This window comes from Pocillopora verrucosa, chromosome 9 (assembly GCF_036669915.1).
Source record: "Pocillopora verrucosa isolate sample1 chromosome 9, ASM3666991v2, whole genome shotgun sequence".
NCBI lineage: Eukaryota > Metazoa > Cnidaria > Anthozoa > Scleractinia > Pocilloporidae > Pocillopora > Pocillopora verrucosa.
This window is the reverse complement of record NC_089320.1, coordinates 13,980,605-14,002,168: the sequence shown is the minus strand read 5'-3', so window position 1 is coordinate 14,002,168 and position 21,564 is coordinate 13,980,605. Positions and strand designations below refer to the sequence as shown.

Below are 21,564 nucleotides of genomic sequence, written 5' to 3'. Positions count from 1 at the left end.
ATACATTTGAGAAAAAAAGAAACGTTCATCCGAGTTATGTACATCTGTAGAATCTTTTTGTCAGGGCGATATTTAGTCATAAAAATCAAAGAAAGTATTTCAATTAAAACGTATACAAATAACTCCCACACAGATTTGGTCAGTGTTTCATTGTTTAGCTGCTTAATTTTGCTGTAGTGACGCCATGTAGTGACGCCATTAAAAGAAGATAATCACCAAACATACAAAGACCAGTACTAAACAAAAGGCACTATAGAAGGCAAAGCAAATGTTCGCTTACCGATTGAGTAATTATCAAATCAACGATAAATTCCTTCGTAGTCATTGTTGCTAACATACTCATCTAGGAAGGAGTGCAGGGCTCTCGCAGTCCGAGCTTTACTGTATAAGTTGTTCTCTCAACATTAAGGCCACCCAAAACTCGTACCATAGTAAATCAGACGTGTTGTCCACACAAAAGATTCCATTGCCTATAAACATAGCAACATGTCTCAGGCCAAGTACGTCAAAAAAATTGATTCGGGAGACGGCGTTCGTATTGAACATAATGGTGGTGGCCTCGAAAATAGTAAAATTTCGTTTGAAAGAAGACGTTCAAGACAAGAAAAGGTCCTGTTGGCCATGTTTCTGGTCGTTTTGGTGGTTGCGATCGTTTTTGTCGTTCTGTATGCTTGGCAAGTTACCAGGAAGAACACCGAAGAGGATCACGAAACGTTGTCTGTAACAAAAAAGGGACCTGCAACAACGAAGAACCCTTTAACAACGAAGAATCCTTCAGCACCATCTACAGCAGCATCAGTCTGCTCTTCCCCAGACTGTGTATTGACTGCTTCAGGTACGCAGTTTAAGATGAGTTAAAACTACCTTTCAGTTTTTTTTTTCAGAGACACCTGCTAAATGTATTACAGCTATGATGTACCTATTATGTGGCCACTTGTTCTTTACAGCACGCCGAAAAAATGAACTCCAGAGGCCCTGCACGCTACAGTTTCACCTAAGGTGTTCCGTGCATGTCACATTCCAAAAAGAATTCATTAATATAGCTTCATTCAGTTCGTCAGTTATGAAGCCATCACGTGTGAGACAGATAAATGGGTACTAAAATTTTTCAGTGGTAAAGTTGAAACAAATCTTTCTTCAATTATCTTTCATTATTGAAATTTAAGGTGGTAAATATCCGCCTTTGTTGCATGGTTTTTGCACAAGTAACAAGGTCATTCAGCTATTTAAGTTAAATTAGTCCTTATTATTTGGCAAATTGCTCAAAATAATTCCAAATCACAAGCCAGCATCGATTTACTTTGTCGAACCGAACAGATGTTCAGTCCTAGGTAGTTCTATTAGTATGCATGGATGTTATTCAAATATAACTTTTAATTTGAAAAATATGCGCCGGTTCTATGCAAGTGATGGTTTATGCGAGGTAGCGTAATTTTTTCGTCGTTAGAGAAGGCTGAAAGAACAGCTGAGATATCACTCAGCCCCCCACTTCTTTGTTAAAAGCTGGATTTCTTCTTGACACGCAAAGACTGCATTAGTACTATTGTTCAAATTCAGTTTCGATCATATAATCTATTTTTAACACCTTCTTGTTTGCAAAGTGTACAAGAAGTATTTGTCATGGTTGTCATCGAGTGCAATGTTTTCGATAACAGATCGGGTCTTTAAACAAAATGTGTCACTCATGATCAACCTTACACTGACTTTTTTTTTCAGTGAAGCCCACTTCGGCCCACGTTTAAGTGTTATCTGAAGAAATGTCGAATAATTTTTGGTCCGTCTTACCACTGTTGACATAGATTTTCTTAAACAAAATTACAGTGTCCATTTGCCTTTACAATGTAAGTTACCGTTGAAATTTAATGCGCTATTGCACGAAGTTTTCACTGTTCAGTGCGTATTTCCGTTATGCAGGCGCGGTCGCAGATGGGCTAGACGTTACAATTACATGAAGTAGTAACTTCACATACACACGAGGAAATTTGTCAAGAAATGTCAGGAGCAAAATACCTTAAAGTCTCGGACTCTATTGAGGCGATACACGTTCCAGAAGATCTTGAAAGTAACGAGACAGTAACATTTGTGAAGAAACGATGGCCTGGAAAACAGTGCCTTGTTTGTGCAGTTTTCATGATTGTCTTGGTTCTGGCAATAGTATTCTTAGCTTTGTTCGTTCATCAGCTCTTTAAAAGCAAATCTCTTAGTAATCTAGACAAGGAGGGAACAAGAAAATCAGGGACAAACTGTCTCTCCTCGGACTGTGTTCTCGCTGCAGCAAGTAAGTTCATTCGACAGTTCTTTGATAATTTTTTTTTATCATTATTTATGAGCAGATGTTTTGTGACCGGAATGACAGCCTGAGGGAAAAGAAGAATCTCGTTGTTTCGGTTCGATTCGTTTGCGTTAAGATATCTTTACTATACAGCATGGCTCGCACAAAGTTGTAGTTCTTTTTGTAAAGAGCTTGGGACAAATAGAAAATCCAAGTCCTCCAAGTGAGAGAAAACCCAAGCCTTGTTTGAATTTCACGCTCCAAAGCACCAGTACTGCCTGAGGGCTGCATTCAACTCGATGTTAAGCTTACAATCGGTTTTATACGTGCTGCATGCTGCCAGGATAAACAAAGCTCTATTTTCCCTAGTTTAAAGAAGGAAAGCGAAGCGATGAGAGAGTATTTAGCCGAGATAAAAGCCGAATTCAAGTCACAAATTTTGCGTATTTCAGTGCCTTACTGCTGTTATTTGCTTCATTGCAGTCATTATTTTAATTGAGTGCTCGCTTCACCTCTTTAAAATTTCAAGCTTCGCCGACAGGTCATGGAAAATTTACGTAGTTCGCAACTATTTGGAGGGTATACAGTTCTTTAAATCACCTCCGAAGGTTTTAAGATTTTGTAAAAGTTCTCTGTGCTATATATGTCCCTTTATACGTCCTTGAACTTTCTGGAAATGCACAGAATATCTCTTTCATTGAGCGATTTATAACTGGAATTTTAAATTTTTAAGCTACTTCACTTAAACTGTGTAACTTAAATTTGTGCGAAAGGATGTTTGTTTTGTCTGTATTTACAAAGTGTAAGTTAGATCAGATTAAAGCTAAGTTTTGGATGACGAGTCGTTTTAAATTTTTCAAAAATTCCCATTGGCGCGAGAATGTCGTGACAGGTACAGAAGTACAAACGTCAATCACAACTTGTAGCATTCTATCATATTTGCATTCGGGGATGTTTTGAAACAAAAACCAGACTATTATCAGACAGAGAAAAATTGTGAAATAGTCGTTATGGTTGTAAGAATAACAGTGACACTATTATAATTGTTACAGTGTAAAATACCGATCTAAGAAAATTGAATTCACGTCAAAGATACATAAAATTTAAAAGTTACCTTGGAATTAATAGCAAAGGTATTTTTCACGATTAATGCGTAATCGTTGTGAGCTGGAAAGCATGCCGATACAAATTTTCTGAAAGATGCAACTCGACTCATTTTTAACTAGTGATCGTTTTGTCACGCTTTGGTCAAGTAAGGATGTGTTATCTTTCCCAGGTTAGATCGGTCACGCGATGGCGTGACAAGCCGAAAACCTAATCAACTTGAATTTCATTTGAACCTGGTACTGTCATCGTCTTCACCACATGCAGTTGTACGAAAGCAAAGTAGTCAGAAAGTCACTTACACTGTTCCATACCAGTCATGTCCACTGTAAAATACACCAAGAAAATTGACTCTCCAGATGCTTTTCGTATCGATCCTGTTATTGGAGTCGACAAAATAACTTTTTCGCGAAAATATTCGCGAAGGGAGAAGGTGTTAATTGCCGCGTTCTTGCTTGCCCTGGCTGCTGCAGTTGTGTTTATGACTCTGTACATACTTCAAGTTTCAAAAAGCAAGGAAGAGGTAGCCCCTTCCACTACTACAGCCTCTGCCTGTCTTGAACCTGCTGACTTTGTTGTTATCGCCTCAGGTTAGTTCTCATTTTGTTGCGTGCTGATCAGTGGTCTTCATGTCATCCTGAACTAACTTTTGCAGATTAAACCAAAGACATCTAGCTTACCTTCTGCCTTATGTTTCGACCGTGATACCTTGTAGCAAAACGAACCGTAATTGTAAAGAAGTTATAGCAGATAGCCTTGAAAACTTAAGAATTCTAACTACGTTGAGAGGCTTGGAGCTTTCGAAGAGCTTACGATGGCACCGCCCCCGGAACGTGAAGCAAAACGAATCAAAATTTGTGTTTTAAAATTCCTAGCATAGAAAACCCGGAAACTTAACTTTCTACTTGCGAGAATTTGGGAGTTGCGAAGCTGAAAGCTATAAACTTACAGCCGTTTTGGCTTTGCGTTAATTTCTGGATCCGTGGTCAGCCCTTCTTTGTTAATAAAGTAGAATGGATAACTGCATGATATGTCAAAGGATGGATCATGTTCTCTAGGCTAAGACTAATGCTTATGGCATAATCGTAACCATTCAGCCAGACGCCCTCATTTCTGTTTTCATAATTCCAGAATTGTTCGATATGAAACTCTTCTCTTTACTATTCTAGCGCACGGTTGTGCCGAAAGGTGATGATATTTAGGGAAAACATCCTAAGGATATTTTTGTTTTGACATAAGATAACGCAATATTTTCAATAATAGCCTACAGAGAAAAGTGCGATAATCAGTTTGGAGAAAGAGCGTTTAGATTTTTTGGGTGATAAGGAACTTGTTTACATATATGACTTTTTGCATCATCTGATTTTACCGCACGAAAGCGAAGGAGGAACTCTGGCGTTGACTTTCCAATTTTATTGTCTCGTTTTTTTTTATCTGTCTTCATAATAAAATTTATTGGGCGTATCAAGTGCAAACATCCAAGCAGAATATGATCCACTATGTAGCTAAATGTTAACGAACTTATTGAAACAGGTCAATTGACTTGTGTCAAAGTATTTATCACTTTGACAGATCAAATTACAAACATAAGTTTCGTGACCACTAGTTGGTGAGCGAATGGGTCGATTAAGGAAGTCTTCCGTAATACCAACAAGGGAAAATGAGGGAACCCCTTAATTTCTCTTGGTAGACCAGAGAAATTCAGAATAGGCCTAAAGGGAAAAAAAAAAAACAAAACAAAAACGAATAACATTATGCAAACGAAAACAAGCAAAGAAACCGAAACAAAAACAAAGTATCGTCAACAATTGCTTCGTGGCTCGAATGTGATGGCTTTGCGGACATTTGCGCTGGTTCAGACTCAATGCGTAAATTTTTCAATTTCTTGTTTTGCAACTTGTGTTAATGGTCTTCGTCGTGAGGCATCCTGGTTCCCTTTAAGCGGGTTCTCATATCTTTAGTATTTTTCTATGCTGACGAAGTGTTATTCTAGCTATGAAATTAACGAAAATTTTCTTCAAATCGAAGAATAGAGCAAAATGTGGTAAGCAGCTACACTCTTCGAGAGAAGCTGTTCACCAGTTTACCCTTTAACTTCCTAGATCTGCTCCTCAATTCTCCCATTTAGCTGTTAGACGTTTCCTCGGTAATTAGTTATAAGAATTTGGTGTTTGATCAACTTGTATCTGATAAGTTTGAGTATTTTCATTACCCGTTTCCTGACTTATGTATGGATATCAAGGGAAGAAGTTACTCTTTAATCACCTCTGGGAGTCGAGGGGTGAATGATGTCGACACAGGGTCCGTTTAATTTGGGGTGGCCCATTCGTGTGAACTTTGCGTTAAACTGGTCGTTCTGCCTTTTTCTCTCGTGTGTCGATATGTCTTTACCAATCGAGGGAGGGGTGGGAGGGGTAGATTTTAATGGGTGCCTACCCCCTCCTGCAGTTCTGTCATCCACTACGATCATTGCCGTTCGCAGATCTTTAATCCTTTAACTCCTAGAAGTGATTAACATGGAACTTCTCCCTATAATATCCATACATTTTCCTGCAAACAGATATTGAGAAAACTCCAACTTATCAGGTTGAAGTTGTTCTTGATCTAACACTAAATTCTCATAACTGATTTACAAGGAAATATGTAGCAGCTAGGGGGGAGAATTAACAATCAGATCTTGGGAGTTAAAGGGTTAAACTCTCTAAGGCCAAATGAAACTGATGCAAGGGGAGAGAAAAATCAGTTGTTAATTAACAGTGTGAAGTTTCTTTGTTTTATCTTCACGCTTTTAAATCAGAATTGAAGTAGACGTACATTTGTTTCCTTAAGCTCAGTGTTAAAGACTTGTGTGGTGATATGAATTAGGCCGCTACCTAACACCCTTACAAACAAGTCGATGCAAATTAACCAAAAAGCTAAGCAATGAAATGAACAGAGAGGATAACACCGTGAATTTTTTTATTTCGACACCAATATGTTTTCATTTGCATTTTCTTTCACAGACAACTAGGTGTGAAACTTTTGTAGAACAATAATCAATAACATAAATTTTTTTTGTTACCACTCAGTTGGCACCGTTGGAAATGGTTTACTGAGAAAGTGAGTTCTCTACATAAATTTATTTATATTCAGCTTACACACAAGCGCTTACTTTAATTTACGTTAGTTATTGCTTAGGAACAGGTGTGCAGATTTAAAAGGGGCGATTTCTTTCTTCTGGAGTTGATTCTATCAATTTCAAGAAACTGACTAAAAATAATCGAAAGGTAAAAAGGTGAAGAAATCAGTTCTTGTGAGAAGGCTATCGAAAGATCCCGTCATAAGATATGAAAACTCCATAAATCGGCTAAAGTTGTTCACCGTTTAGTAATCACCTGGACTATTATACACTTTCCTATGGGAAACATCGTGCAAAAGAAATAGGATTAATTGATCTTCCCCTTGGAAGCCACCACAGGCATTATGGAGCTTTTCAAATATCCGCAAGGTGTTCTTTTGTGTTGCATGGCACAGAATTGCTTTTAATTACTTTTCTCTTTATGTCTTGAAAGCAGAAAATATCGCTGGCCCTTGTTGAATGCAAAGGTGTAAAGCGTACAGAATGCAATTTCCGTGGTTAGATTTAGATTAAGTTCGGAATGCAAACTGGTTTTAAACGCTGGTAACAAAGATTTTTACTATGGCTGATCTTAATGTGAAATATAGTAGAGCGGAGAACGGAATAGACTCGGCGGATATTGACAGTGGCGCCGAAATGGTCGATTACGTGCGCCATAGAAATGGTCTGTCCAAACTGGAGAAGTTTCTACTCGCATCTACATTGATTCTTTTTTTTGTGTCTTCTGTTTTCGCCGCCTTGTATATGTCTGAGCGGCAAACTAGAAACTTAATGAAAGAGACTTCTTCCTCGGAAAATGAAGATAAAAACTGCAAAGCCTCAAATGCAACTGAAGAAGAAAAGCAGAATAAAACCAGTGTGATGTCGAGCTGCGATCTAAATCCAAACTCTGCGAATTGTGTAAATGAGGTCATAAAACAAGCTGCTTTTGGTAAGATGTCTCTTATAACAATGGCACTCAGAAAAATCCTATTCGCCGTATTCTTATTTGAGACGAGGGCGTATTTATTACTTAAAGATGAGGTTTCTACAGTAATTGGCGTCTGTTGTTGACCGATTAACTCTTTCTAGTTGATGTCGCAAAAAAAACCGTGATTTTTCAATTTTTATGAATCGTAGTAATGACAAAGAAACCTATGTTTTTTCTTTGGTTTTAAACTAAATCACGCAAAGTTGAATTTGTTCTTAAGGAGTTTGGGCACTGATGTTTTAACTTCTCGATTACCGTTTAAAATTTAATGAGTTGAAAAAATACTCTCATGTCTCAATTTTTTGAAATACTTGACAACCATTTCACTACTTTAGATGCTAAATAGGATTTCACATTTTTAGCTATTAAGTTTATTCCAGTTGCCAAAATTGATTTCGTCTCGGAGAACTTCAGTTGAAAAGTTGTCTGATTTTTTACATACATTGGTGACATTTGTTATAGGATTGGTAAGGTGACTCCGAATTAAAAAATTTGCATAACTTTTTATTACTGTTATTAGGCAATAATGAATACAGTGGAATAATTGTTTAAGCTTAGCACGTGATTCTGTTCCAAGAATCAACCTTACGCACTCAATTGCTGCAGACACGTCTATCACTAGTCCTATGTTTGGCTTAAGATGCCTTCAACTGTATTTTACATTGGCCATTGACCAAATTTGTTAAAATACTATGATCTTCCAATCGTGATTTTCGTGTAGCTCAAAAAGTGATAACTGTAGATGAAAACAAATGATTTATGGCATAAATTGAAATATCCTGACAAATGTCTCAATCCAAAGGCACCAATTTTGTATTGGAAATATTTTGACTTCAAAGGCTTTCAAATCCGTTTTCTTCCTTCATAGTATTGGTGAACTTGAGTCTTCATAGAGAAAACCCTCTCCTACTTACCTCCTAAAGTCCTAAAGGGAGCCAGAACTAATTCGAGATTGGCGTCATAATAGGAAGGCAGTGTTGAGTGTCACATAGAACCACAGATTATCTACGTAAAAATGGCTTTGTAAAGTATGTGATGATTTTGCGGTTGTTTTTGACAGAGGACGAAAAAGAATTATACAAAGTTTCAAAACACTAGTGCAGAGCTATTTTTCCCAGATGGCTTTGGTCAACTGAGTTGATAATTTAAATTGCTGCTGTGAAGAGTTGTAAAACTGACGTTTCAGCGTTAGCTGTAAGTGGCGAAATTGCGATGGGATGATGGTCTTGTTCGAAAGAGGATTTGCTTATTTGAAGTGGGATTAAAAACTTAAAGAAACCATACTGTTATAAAAATAATAATAATAATATTAATAATAACTATTATTGTTTTTGAATGCAGCGTCGTTTTAACGTTAGCTTATTGTTATGATCAAGTCAAAGTCAACAAATTGAGAATGAATAAAATATACAAAAAAAAAAATAATAATAATAATGTGACTTTCATATATTCTTAACCATTTAATAATAATAATAATGATAATAATAACAATAATAATAATACAGTGGTTTGATGGTCAAAGTGCCCCTCTCGACATCTTTGAACTGATGTGCTTTCCTTTATTTCCTCTTAACATTGTATTTAATACTGTTTTTTTTTATCTTTCAGAAATAATTGGTGCAATGAACGCAAGTGCAGACCCATGCGACGATTTTTACGAATACGCGTGTGGGACATGGATGAAAAAGAATACCATTCCAGAGAGCAAGTCGTCCTGGAGTCAGTTCCGTGTTCTTTACCAAAATAATGAAATGGTCATGAAAAGGCTAATCCTCGACAATAAGGATGCTACAAGAACTAAATATAAAGATGTAAGTAACTACTTACGTTTCAGGTTGTTGTTTTTTTTTTAACAAATTCCAATGCTGTTTTACCAGCCATTTAGGAGCAATGTTTGCCGTAGTTACGCAGTCCAATGTAAGATTTTTATGCAATTCTGGCACGTTAACTGAGAGCCGTTTTTCGGATTTTGTGACTCTTTGTCTCGTTTGGGGTTGAAATATCGCATACTGTCTTTTGCTTTGCTCTTTTCTCTTCCACTGTCTGAGTTTAATGTTGTTTTGCACATGTAAGGGTGTTTTTTACGCACTCTTCGTCAGGTAGATCTATCTCTAGTCGGTGCCTCTTACATCTCTGCATTCAGGCCAATATCCACTTCAAACTGAATCAAACAACTAGTTTCTGTTTTATCAGTGAAAAACGAAATCTGACATGTTTTTTAAGGAATGCGTTTTTTCCACTTCATTTAAGTGCCACCATTTGTTTGGCTCTTATCGTTCTTATTCCATTTCATACTTTTATTTGTAGAACAAAGCTGTCATGAAAGGGTTCGACATGTTTGATTCCTGCATGGATGAAGACAAAATTGAAAACCTTGGTGCGGAACCACTCTTTGATTTGATTAAGGAGTATGGATCCTGGAACGTTACGGACGGAAACTGGACGGAGGATTCATGGGACTTCATGGACAATTTCGTGAAGATTCAAAAATATTTGTCGATAGCGCCTCTCTTCAACATGTATGTTTCAGCTGATCTTCGAGATTCTACGAAAAATATCATTGTGGTAAGTGACTGATTACCTTTAAGTTCGCAGGGTTTTTCAAAGATTTTTTCTGATGATGTCAAACTTCTTATAATTTTCTTACGGCTGTAAAAATACTTGTATTCTTCATTGTTATTTCTTGTCCGAAAAATAAAACTTCTTTTGTTTTGTTTGCATGAAGCAATGACTGCTATTACCCGTTTTTCAATAAAATGTGGATCTTAGTTTCATTGTGTTTTATTTTGGACGTTTTCAGCTTGACCAGTCTGGAATTTCCATTTCTCAAGAAGGTTTTTTGAAGAACACATCTTATCATGTCAAGGTGGGTGCATTACTGAATTCAAGTTATAAAGCATCCAAAACATGATATAACTGGGCTTCATTCTTAACAATGCACATTGGGAATTGAAAGTGCATTTCCAGAAAAAAAGTGACTTTCATAAGACGAATTTAATTTGGTATTATCACAGAGTCTAAACTTTCCTTCGCGCAATGACCTTCCCTTTGTGACTGTCGCTTTTTGTAGCTTTTTGCGCAGTTTTTTGAACCCACACAATATATTATCTCTCACTAGGTCCGTACAGCATACAAAAAACTCATGATTGACGTCGGGAAGCTTCTCACCGGTGACAATCCAAACACAGAGGCGCTGATGAAAGAAATTTACGATTTCGAAGAATCTCTTGCAAAGGTGAGTCGGACCGTCATTTTGAACACACTTTACACGGTCTTACACGGTCTTCTTTTTTCTTTGGTAAACAATGTGTATTGTCTATGGTTTGACTTTTTGCTGTGAGTCATCCCATCCAACCAGCGTTTTATGCTAAACATTTCTTGGTAAACTATATAAACTAAGCCAGAAGAATAATGAGAGAGATGTCAGCGAGATATCCTCTGCAAGGTCTATCATGCTAATGTCTGCTTTCCTTGAAAAGACAACTTGTGGTCATTGTTGAACACTTTCGTACTTTTCTTCTTGTAGTCATTCATTCCCAGAGAAAAACGAAGAGACACCAATAAGATGTACAAGAAGATGAAGCTTAGTGAGTACATCAAATCCATTGGAAATACGGTGAGCGTTTATTTTAGAGCAATACTGTCCAGATCTGACCATATTGCTCTCAATATCTGAGATACTTGGTAGACAGATAGCATGTGTGCGAGCAATTTTCAATTAAGTTTCGAAATAAATCCAAGATTGCATGGATTTTTTATGCTCTGTGACTGGTTCAGAAAACTCCCCCCCAAAACTGACAACAATCTCAACTTGATCACTCGTCCACCCCTCCCCCCGTCTTAGTTTGTTTACCTCTTTTTACATTGAATCCTCATTGATTTGGCTCCTGGTGATATCTTCCTATGTTTTGATTTGCTGTTGTTTTTGCCTTGATTTAGCTCGTACAACAGTCGAAAAACGCTTACTGTAGTTAACTTTGTAAATCGGAAGAAGTGAAACGGAGGCTTACGAAGAGGTTTATAGGTATTATACTTAAATTGCATTACAGATTGACATGATGGATTTTCTCAAGAAGATGTTCAATGAGACAGGTTACAATATCACGGGAGATGAAATAATCGTGGGGCTGGCACTTGACTACATCAAGAATATGACAGAACTTTTTAATTCAACTAGCAAAAGGTAAAAATATTTTTTCTATTTTAAATTTTTCTAAGTTTTGAGTCCTCATCATCGTTATATATGGACCAGTATACGACAGGATACTCTGAAGAATTTAAGACATGTCACTCTTACTAATATGTTACACAGTTTAAGCTTTGCGTGACAAGTTTTACCGTAACACAAGCAGTATTATCCCAAAAATGGGCACAAAATTGTACGATAACGTAACGTCAATTTAGTCACTTAGGCCCTATTCAACACCCGCTCTTGTTAAACGTTTTTAGACATATCGTTTCCGGGAAGTATTACAGAAGGATATTTTTTTCAATTGTAGCTACAAAAATATTTCTTAATGATAGGTGGCCTCAACAAACTATTGACTGAGCTTGATATGTGACCCTCGTACTTTGTATTTAGGGTTGCTCTTTCTGTTGTGGTTAAGGTGTTTCAATAGAGCTCGGTGGTGTTGAGCATGTATTGAAAAAGGAAGGAAAACAAAAAAATTGGTGGAGGACTCTGGCAGGGACATGTTGTGGCACCCTACTTTGACCGGGAGAAAATTTCTCACTGAAGCACGTTACGCAAAGTCCTGCTGGTCTGAATACTGATTGAAAACTTTTGTGGATGTCATAGAAGTACTTTGTTTATGTAAACCTTCCCCCCTCCCTGACACATTGAATGGAAAACGGAAGGAACCAATCACTGACGCTGCCCCGGTTCTTTTGAGCCAGTTTGCATGATACCGATGTATGTAGTATGATTCTTTTGCAGTGCACGCGAAGGAAATTAACCCCCATTTACGTATCGACAGTATTTTTCGCTCCATGTGCCGATTGACAATAAATGTGTATGTCAGAGTAATCTGTACGTTTTTGTTCTGTATTTTCAGAGTTCTAGCCAACTACATGATGTGGCACGTGGTACTTCGTTTCTCACCGTATTTGAGTTTCAAGTTCAGAGAAGTTTTCAAAGAATACCAGAAAACTGTTAGCGGGACCACTGCTGAAGATCCTCGCTGGCAGGAATGTCTGGGTGTCGTGAGCGGTTCTTTCGGCATGCCACTCGGTTTGTTGTATGTTGACGAGACGTTTGAGGGAGAAAGCAAAAAATCGGTAGGAAAAGGGGATATTGGACTGTATTTAGACATTCGATCGCTTAACAATAGCGATAAACCGTACACTTATTCAACCATTCAAGTTTTCACTAACGGTTTGTAATGTTTCAGATTATAAAATAAAGAACTAAAACAGACAAATAAATAAACAAACAAACAAAAAACAGAAAACAAAACGAAAAATAAAATAAAACGAAAAATTTCCTTGGGGCGCTTGGCCTATATCACCCTACTGCTGCTGGATTCAAATTCCTGGCAACCGTGTTGATAATAATTCTTCTCTCTATTGTAGGCCGAGGAAATGATTCACGACATCCGACAAGTTTTCCTTGCCAATCTGGAAAAACTGGACTGGATGGATGAAGAAACTAAACTAAAAGCAAAAGAAAAGGTTTGCAATTGTATTTACGAAGCTATGCATGCTTGTTAATTATTTTTATTATTATTATTTTTTTCTTCTCAATAGCGAAACATTTGTCTTAACATCATTCCTCATGGGAAAACGTGCAGCATTTTAGGTTGTGTTAATTTCTTTTAGGTTTGAAAGCAAGGAAATTTAAGACGCCGACATTTCAGTGGTTGATTAAAAAATTGATTGAGAACGCCATTTAGAGCGTCTGTCAACGTAGTTAAAACCATGATAACTCTCACACACTAGCTGTTTGAAAGGTGGTATCTTTGAAGGTTCAAAGTAATCCTTTAACCAACCCCCAAATTATTCTCAATCGGTTCTGACATTTCCAACGAACTTCTTGATCATTTTTATTTAGGAGAGTATTTTTTAGGTTAATTTTTTAATAGCGTTCAAGCGATTGTCAATTCTTTGAACTGTTACTCCTTCTTTCGATCATTTATAGATTCTGCGTTTCTTTTTTTGTTTCAACTTCAGTTTTATACTTTACACTTACATAAAACAAAGTGCGAGGCGGTTTGAACCAAGGATTGTTGTCGTTACATTGTTGTTGTTGTTGTTGTTGTGATTGTTGCTTCTGATGTTTACAGTACACTGTTTGGTTAACCCTTTAACTCCCGGAAGTGATTAACATAAAACTTCTCCCTACAATATCCATACATTCTTCAGCAAACAGCGGTTAGATGGGAGAATTAAGAATCAGATCTTGGGAGTTAAAGGGTTAAAAAAACATTTTAATATCTACGCAGGCTCTAGCAATACGGGAGAATATTGGCTATCCTGAATACTTGACAAACAAAACTGCGCTATACTCGTTGTTCAAAGGGGTAAGTTTAACTTATTCAGCATCTTCTTTTTCAGTGATTCAACATTCGCTCTCCATTCCTTTTTTCTTTTTCGACAGGCGGAGTCTTTCTTGTTAGTCTTAAACAAATAGAGCTCGCTTTAGCCATGGTCACCAATTTTGTTGACTGCATATGGAATGAGTTTTTTTTTTATTGTTTTGAAGCCTGCACTAGTGAAAATCAATAACAATGTGGTGGATCTTTTTTGTTGCTGTTTGTTCTTTTGACGTGTAAGCAATTAGTCAAACCATTTCTAATTGATACTCTTTGTTTCGTCTGAACCACAGTTTGACGTAAAAAAAGACCAATACTTCAAGAATATTGTGCAATCCCAAGCATTTTTTAACCTCAAAAACTACGCCAAAATGGGCAAACCAGTTGACAAGGATAGGTAAGAAATTAAAAGAAAGGTAAGCTCGCCCCCTACTAGTTCGCGTCCAATTCGAACTGGTAAAGGTGGGTTCAAATTTGGTGTATTTGATGGGCAAATTCGTCGCAGCGAACTGGCAGAGGGCGAACTTACAATGTTAGGAAATTTCTGCAAACCCTCTTGGGCAAGGTAATCTCTTTGTATCCCTCGACCGAGTGGTTTTAATGCAGAGTACCAGTTAACTGTCAAGAAAAACTGGAAAAATGCTGCAATGGGGAATTGTGAGTGATTAACTTGCTCTTGATGAGGATCTTGCCCAGGAGTAGTAGCAATGCTTCTAGCTGCTTCATGCGAAGGAATCTTGGATAAGCCCTGGCAGCGTTGTCTCAGCTTGTTAAACTTTTTATGATTATTATTTAATGCAGGTGGTCCATGACTCCTCCCACTGTAAACGCTTACTATTCTTCCATTGAAAACAAAATCGGTGAGTACTTGTGTGTTTGTGTTTGAGTTAAGTTGTTGTCGTTGTTGCTATAACTTCCTTCTTAGCCAGAATTTTAAATTTATATAAAACATAAATAGTAATGGTATGACCAGTTTACGATTTCGGACTGACCCTTGTGGTTACTCTTTGCTAGTTTGCCTTTTGTTCTCGGTGTTTTTATACTGTATTTGTTCTCGTTTATGTTAGATTAGTGTTTGATATTGCGTCTCCTTCCCTTTCAATGTTACTTGAAGTTAATTTTTTTTTGTTTACGAGACACGGATCTCGTTGATCTTCTAAACGCACTGGGAGGTTCTTTGTATTCTTTTCTTTTTTTGAAAGTTTACCTCTCAAGGTTTTTTTCTCCCTTACCAATGAAAAATCTGCTTGCTTCTTTTTCATTCAGCTTTCCCCGCTGGAATCCTGCAGAAACCATTTTACGATCACAGATTCCCCAAGTGAGTGGCGACATTAAAACGAATCATTTAACTTATTTGATATTTTCTCTGTACTGACACGTGCTTTGAAAGAGGGTCGATTGGTGAGAAGCAGTCCCCGATTCTCTGGTATTTTTCCTCTAAACGTGCTCATAGAATCTGCCTCTCTTCGTTCGCCGGACCGTTTTGGTTAGCACACTCTTGCTGCTGAAGTGGTGGTTCTCTTCGTTGTCATCATCGTTTCAGTAATTCGCGCGCTAACGAGTTGAAAAAAAAATTCTCTGTCTATTAATAGTTCGTTCGAAGTAGTTTTAAATTCCGTTCCTCCATCCGGCCCTCGGTCTGTCGTTACATTTATTTCTCTATGTATTAATTTATCTATGAATTAATATCTTTTATTTGTTTATTTAATTTTAAATTTAAATTTTATCTTATTTCGTTTTTTTCTAATTTTTCAAGGGCTCTCAACTATGGAGGAATCGGAATGGTTGTTGGACACGAAATCACTCATGGCTTTGATGACAATGGTAAGGACGTATATTTGCCATAGATAATGTTTGAAGCCGAGTCCTAATATTCTTCAATAACTAGAAAGAAAAAAAAAACTGTTTTCTTGTTCACTGAAATTAAAACACACACTTGATATTATATTGAAGTTGGAGCATTTGCCGAATAAGAGCGAGGAGACAAAAAAAACGAGCGAGATTTGGAAATTTTATTTAGATTTGTGCTTCCTAAATTAGTTTTCATTTCGTTCCTGTAGGTCGACTGTTTAACAAAGATGGTAACTTGGCGAAGTGGTGGTCAAACAGTTCTATTACAGCTTTTAAAAACAAAACAAAGTGTCTTGTGGACCAGTACTCCAATTATGAATTTCATACCAAGAACGTAAGTCTGTTGTCATCGATGACATGCTTCTTACCAATTATGTTTTCATGCATCTGCTACGTGGCAGCAAACAAAGTCAAATGACATGACTTGAACACAACTAGCTTAGGGAACGTTCATCTCTTATTTCATTATAATGAATATGCGAGTGAATGACTGTTGACATTCGTCGTAAACTACGCTGATGTTTAATAGTGTAGAATGATGGGAACTAACCTCACAGCATTCTGACATTAAAGCCATAATCCTATATCTTTTCAGTCAAAGGTCATTTTATTTATCTCCACCTCCCTAGTGGTACACCACGTTCGTCTAGCGCTGGGACGCTGCATTTTTGCCGCGGTTTCTAGCGTAGGTTCAAATCAACATAGCGGTCAAGCGTCAGACATGCACAAGTGGATAAATCTTGCCCGACCGCGCGCAAATTTCCCGCACAACTTCAAAGAAGAACTTAAAAACAATCGCTGTCACGCTGTACGCCTGTGAAACGTCGTAACTTACGGACTTGCTCGTTGTTTATAACTTCTGTAAAACAACACGGTTCTGACTGCCTAGAGGAACACCTCTCAGGCTTTACGAAGTTCGCGCATCTATGCGCAGACGTTTGACTGATTTGTAGTTTAAATCAAGGTCATGCTGCGTAGTATTTACTTGCTTTCCCACCCAGTGACTTCTCCTTGTTAAGTTGTGAGACAACACGGTTTTGACCACCTGGAGGCACTCCTCTCAGGTCTTACGAAGTTCGCACATCTATACGCAGACGTTTGACTGCTGTGCAGTTTAAATCCAGGTCATGGCACGTTACTTGCTTTCCTAACCAGTAACTTCTCGTTATTAAGTTCAAACCTCTTGTCAACAATCTTTTTTTAACAGCTAAAGGGCCAGCAAACCCTTGGGGAAAATATCGCGGATAACGGCGGGATCAAACAGGCATTTCAGGTGGGACATTGCCTTTTTGTTCTATGTTGTTAATTATTTTTGACTTTTCGTAATACAAAAGGCATCAAAGTATAACGATGAAAAGTAATGAATTTTATATCCTGACAATCGTGGCAGGAACAGTTAGCAGCCAGTTAGTTGAGCATCAGTTTTGAGCCATGGCCATGAACTTAAGTTGACCAACCGTTTCTCCTTTCGTTTCCGTGATATCACTCGTTTAGTGATGTGCTCTTACCTAATTTTCCTTTTGATGTAAGGCTACCTCAATTAACGGCAAAATTGTTCGCAGTGAATAAGGAAATCAGAAAGCAATACCCGATCAATACAGCTTTGATATTTGATTGACGACTTAGAAACAAGGTCACACCTTTATGTGATCTTTCACCATACTTGAAAAAAAGTTTCTTTTGTGTACTTTCCGGTTGACTTTAAAACAATAATTAGTTAATAATTGTAAATTTTTGGACGAAGGCCTATCAGAACTGGAAGAAAAGGCGAGGCCCAGAGCCCCCTCTCCCCGGTTTGAAAGACATCACTAATGAACAGCTCTTTTTCCTTGGGTTTGCTCAGGTTTGTAGATGATATTTTTCGTTTTGTTTTGTTTTTTTTTTAATGTATATACATAATCAAACAATAAATGAATAAAAAGCAACAACCAAAAGGAATGTTAAAGAACAATAGCTTTTAGAGATACTTTTGAAAATCTCTCTCCCGCATGTTTTTAAAGAAACTTTGGGCAAATATGGATACTGTAAACCTCAGAGTAAAACTTGTTTCGAAATTGAAACGGCAATAAATAAACGAAATTTTTGTTTTGGTAAGCGAATCTAGGCTACTGACTGTGTATACCCAACTAAAGTTTTAGGGTTTTTTAATAATTTTACCAAGGGAGTTTTTTGGTTTAATGATTATATTTTTACGCATTTTTTTCCTATTCAGATCTGGTGCAGCAAATACCGCCCGGAGACGGCTATGCGCCAGGTGGATTATGGCGTTCATAGCCCTGGAAAATTCAGGTGCAACTATATAAAGCGCATTAAGTAAATATAAGGAGAGTCGAGGGACACTTCAGCTCAAAAAAATCTTAACTTAGTATGTGCGTGATAAGCACGAGATCGCGAAGGTGTTTTAATTTCTTAGTTTATGCGACTCAAGTGTGCTCCTTAAATTTAAGTAAACAGGGATCTGCGAATTTTTCAAGAAATCGAGCAATTAAATCAAAAGAAGTATATTTATCAAATGACTAATGCGGTCTCGCACGCTGTTATTGAAAAGCATCAGACAAAATCCCAATTTGAGGCTGCACAGGACTAGAATAAGCCTTATGTTCTCACGAGATGCAAGCTAATAGAAGAAAGAAAGAACAAGATGGAGTGACGGTCATATAAAACTGAAACACTGTTTATGAACTAAGTCAGGTCAGGCCGAAAGGGAAAATATCGAATTTTTCTTGGTCATTTTGCACGGACCTCAACCAAATGTTTTTCCGTTCGGTCCTCCCACTCGGTCAACAAGTGGGAGATAATGCGAGCTGACAAAGGGCTAACGCTCGAAACGTCAACTTTAGAAACTCTGTACAGTGGCCAATTTACTATCAAAGTTGATAGTACCATATTATCCTGTTATACTCCCCCACCGACGCGATACCACAGTTTCTTAAGAAACCTCCCCCCCTAGAGTACCCACCTGCCATAATTCTCGAATTCGTTTTCAGTGTCCTACGAAAACGCGTTTTTCTGATGATGATTATCAACCAATGATATCAGTTAAACTCTCTAATCTTCTGATACATTTTCTTTTCAGGGTACTGGGCTCTTTATCGAACTTTGACGAATTCGCTAAGGCTTACAAGTGTCCTAAAGGATCTCGAATGAATCCTAAGAAAAAATGCGCTGTGTGGTGAACAAGTTTGTTAATGACCTTGGCTAGAGAGATCTTCCAAAGGAAGCAAGTGTCAAAGAACGCTGATAGATAATTGTAGGAGATAACATCTCTATATCATTTTCGCAAAGAAAAACAAAACCAACACTATACTTGTCAGTTTGTAGATATGTTCTAAAAGGGACTTTATAAAGAGCTCGAGAAACGTGCATAGTTATAGAGACATTGTTTCACCGGTTCAGTTTAAACGTCTAAATTTTCATCGTTAAAAGTTTTTATCGCAATTTCCGCGCTTTAGCGCGAATTTTTATGATTAAGAGACAAACCAATCGTTTATATGAATTCAAGGCTCATTTTATTGAATACTGCCAGGCTGCAGTTCAGTTGTGTTCGTAAAACCGTTGTAGTTCTCCGTTAGCCTCAGCTCTCCTCCCGGTTTTCCTTCTTTCTTTCCTTTCTATCTCGCAAAATAGACTCTTGGTCAGTTAAAACGGGTATTGTTTGCCAAGAAGTGTTGTAAGATATCTTTAGATAGTAATACTGTGCCATTGTTTTTATATTTTATAAATTTGTTTTACGTTCTCGTTAACTGGCCTAGTAGAATATGAACGCTTTCAATAAAGGTCATTCTTTGCATTTGCTTTCTAGTTCTTTTGAAAAACGTGTAGCGTGCTTCATTTTCATTTCATAACGAGCTTGAAGATAATGAATTTCCGGGGTCATTTATTAGCTCGTCCGTCTGTGTTACTGTCAAACAACTGTAAAACAACTAAGCTGCTTGAAAAGCGAGAAAAACGCGAGTGAACAGGTCGCATCTGATCGGTCGAGAGGATGGGCCAAGTTCTAGGAGCCGATATCAGAATAAAGTAAGACAGAGCCAAGGCGATCGCGGATTCCTTTGATATACTAAATTGTGAAACTACTCTAAATCGAACAAACACTGCTGTTTTGCGAATTCACCCTTATGTACGATACCCATGCATATCCAGTATTTTGACTAGTGGCGTTTTATTATACTCTGACAAGTGAGAACTGAGACAGTGAGAAGCTTAGCGGTGTGCAGCTGCAAGCAAGATAAAACGAAAAACTTGATCCTGTCTTGTTCTAAAATTTTGAAAGACTTCCAGATTTATATTTAAAAAAAACAGAGATTATTCGCTGTCGATTTCTATATGTGATAGTTGCTTCGGGTTTCCCGTTAATCAACTATCACTTGATAAAGATCTGACGCTCAAATTCTAATTATGAACAGACCATAGAAATGACAGGAAAAAAAAGATAAGAGTTCAATTTCGGTTTTATTTCCCAAGGTTAACCAATGTCTTCTAACAATAAAGGTATCGGACGGGAACGGGAACGGGAAAAAATTTTTATTTAGCTGTGTCCTTACTCTGAATGCTCAATGAATGTGTTTCTTTTAACACAAAAAAATCTGAGAAAGTAAGGAACCTCATAAACAGAGATCTCAGAAGGAAGAGGGGAGACATCAAAAATTGGGGTGGGGAGGGAGGGGGCAGGGGGGGAGGGGACAAATGGGGTGGTCAACACGCGAATAGCCGAGAACGCTGATAGACAAAAACACTTCCCTTTTGAAGCAGAATTGGAAAGTGCCCGTTTTCAAGAGCCTTTCTGAGTGCTATTTTGTGGACGATAAGTAAAAACGCACCAAACAGTTTGCGGTCTAGCGAGGATAAAGCCTGCCTAAAAGATAAAGACTTTAGAAGGAAAGTATATAAGACATATTAGTTGGATGGAACCTTAGTCGATCTTTAAAGTTCCCACTGAAGAATGTCGTATCAATAAACAACTAACCCAAGCGCGCAAATGAGCCTTCGTAAATTACGCAAACATGTTTAGGCTGCGCAAAGCAGCTGAAGTAAAGCCGAGCCTAAGAATCTTACTCAATGCAATGAAACAACCATTTAAGCGAGGTTATTTTGTTTTTCATTTGAACAAGTTCATATTTTCTTTTAGGTCGAGAGCGCAACCGATTATCCCCATGGAATCCTTATATTTCGCCTATTGCAAAACGTATATTTGAATACTTTACAGACTCGTTTTGCGAGCTCTGTCAAAAAGGAATCGGCTCATTCGACTTTTTTATTTCTGTGGGAGTTTTGTTACGGTTTCTTTTTTTGCTTGTTTGTTTGTTTGTTTGTCCGTTTGTTACCTGGTTAAGCACAATTTCTGGGAACCGGAGTCGAACCTACCTACTAAATTTTTAGTAAGGAACAAAAGAGGCTTATGGATAGATGTACCATACAATAGTTGGTACTGTGAAGGAGCTCTGAGGCAATGCGTGCGCGATTCAATAAAAAACAAGTTAACGATAGATAGTTGTCACTTAGGTAAATCTTCATAGCTATTTTCAGATCAAATATTGTTCTTACACTAGACAATAAAACCTGGGAAACATATCATAAATCTATTGATAAAAGCTTGATTAACATGTTAGAATTATCAGAGCTTTAGGAGAACATCAATCAAAGTTTTTTCACAGTAAAATTGTCTATTGTTCTTAATCGCTTTCCCACGCTCAGACTATTTGCATTTTCATTCTGTTTT

The 21,564-nt window shown here is 37.5% G+C and overlaps 1 protein-coding gene across 3 annotated transcripts; it reads left to right on the top strand.

Moving 5' to 3' along the window:
* The first annotated feature begins 336 nt into the window (after positions 1-336).
* On the top strand, positions 337-19,632 carry LOC131775384 (endothelin-converting enzyme homolog). 3 transcript variants are annotated; one of them, XM_059091483.2, is made up of 19 exons: positions 337-835; positions 9,073-9,275; positions 9,772-10,029; positions 10,265-10,330; positions 10,583-10,699; positions 10,991-11,080; positions 11,514-11,647; positions 12,519-12,741; positions 13,036-13,134; positions 13,905-13,982; positions 14,288-14,391; positions 14,796-14,854; positions 15,261-15,312; positions 15,751-15,818; positions 16,055-16,179; positions 17,053-17,118; positions 17,590-17,688; positions 18,058-18,134; positions 18,922-19,632. In XM_059091483.2, the coding sequence occupies exons 1-19, from the start codon at positions 487-489 to the stop codon at positions 19,019-19,021; spliced, it is 2,367 nt and encodes a 788-aa protein (XP_058947466.1). In that variant the 5' UTR covers positions 337-486; the 3' UTR covers positions 19,022-19,632. The 3 variants fall into 3 exon arrangements, with proteins under 3 accessions (XP_058947466.1, XP_058947467.1, XP_066028372.1); XM_059091484.2 differs by lacking the exon at positions 337-835 and adding an exon at positions 1,967-2,278; XM_066172275.1 differs by lacking the exon at positions 337-835 and adding an exon at positions 3,617-3,966.
* The last annotated feature ends 1,932 nt before the right edge of the window (positions 19,633-21,564 follow it).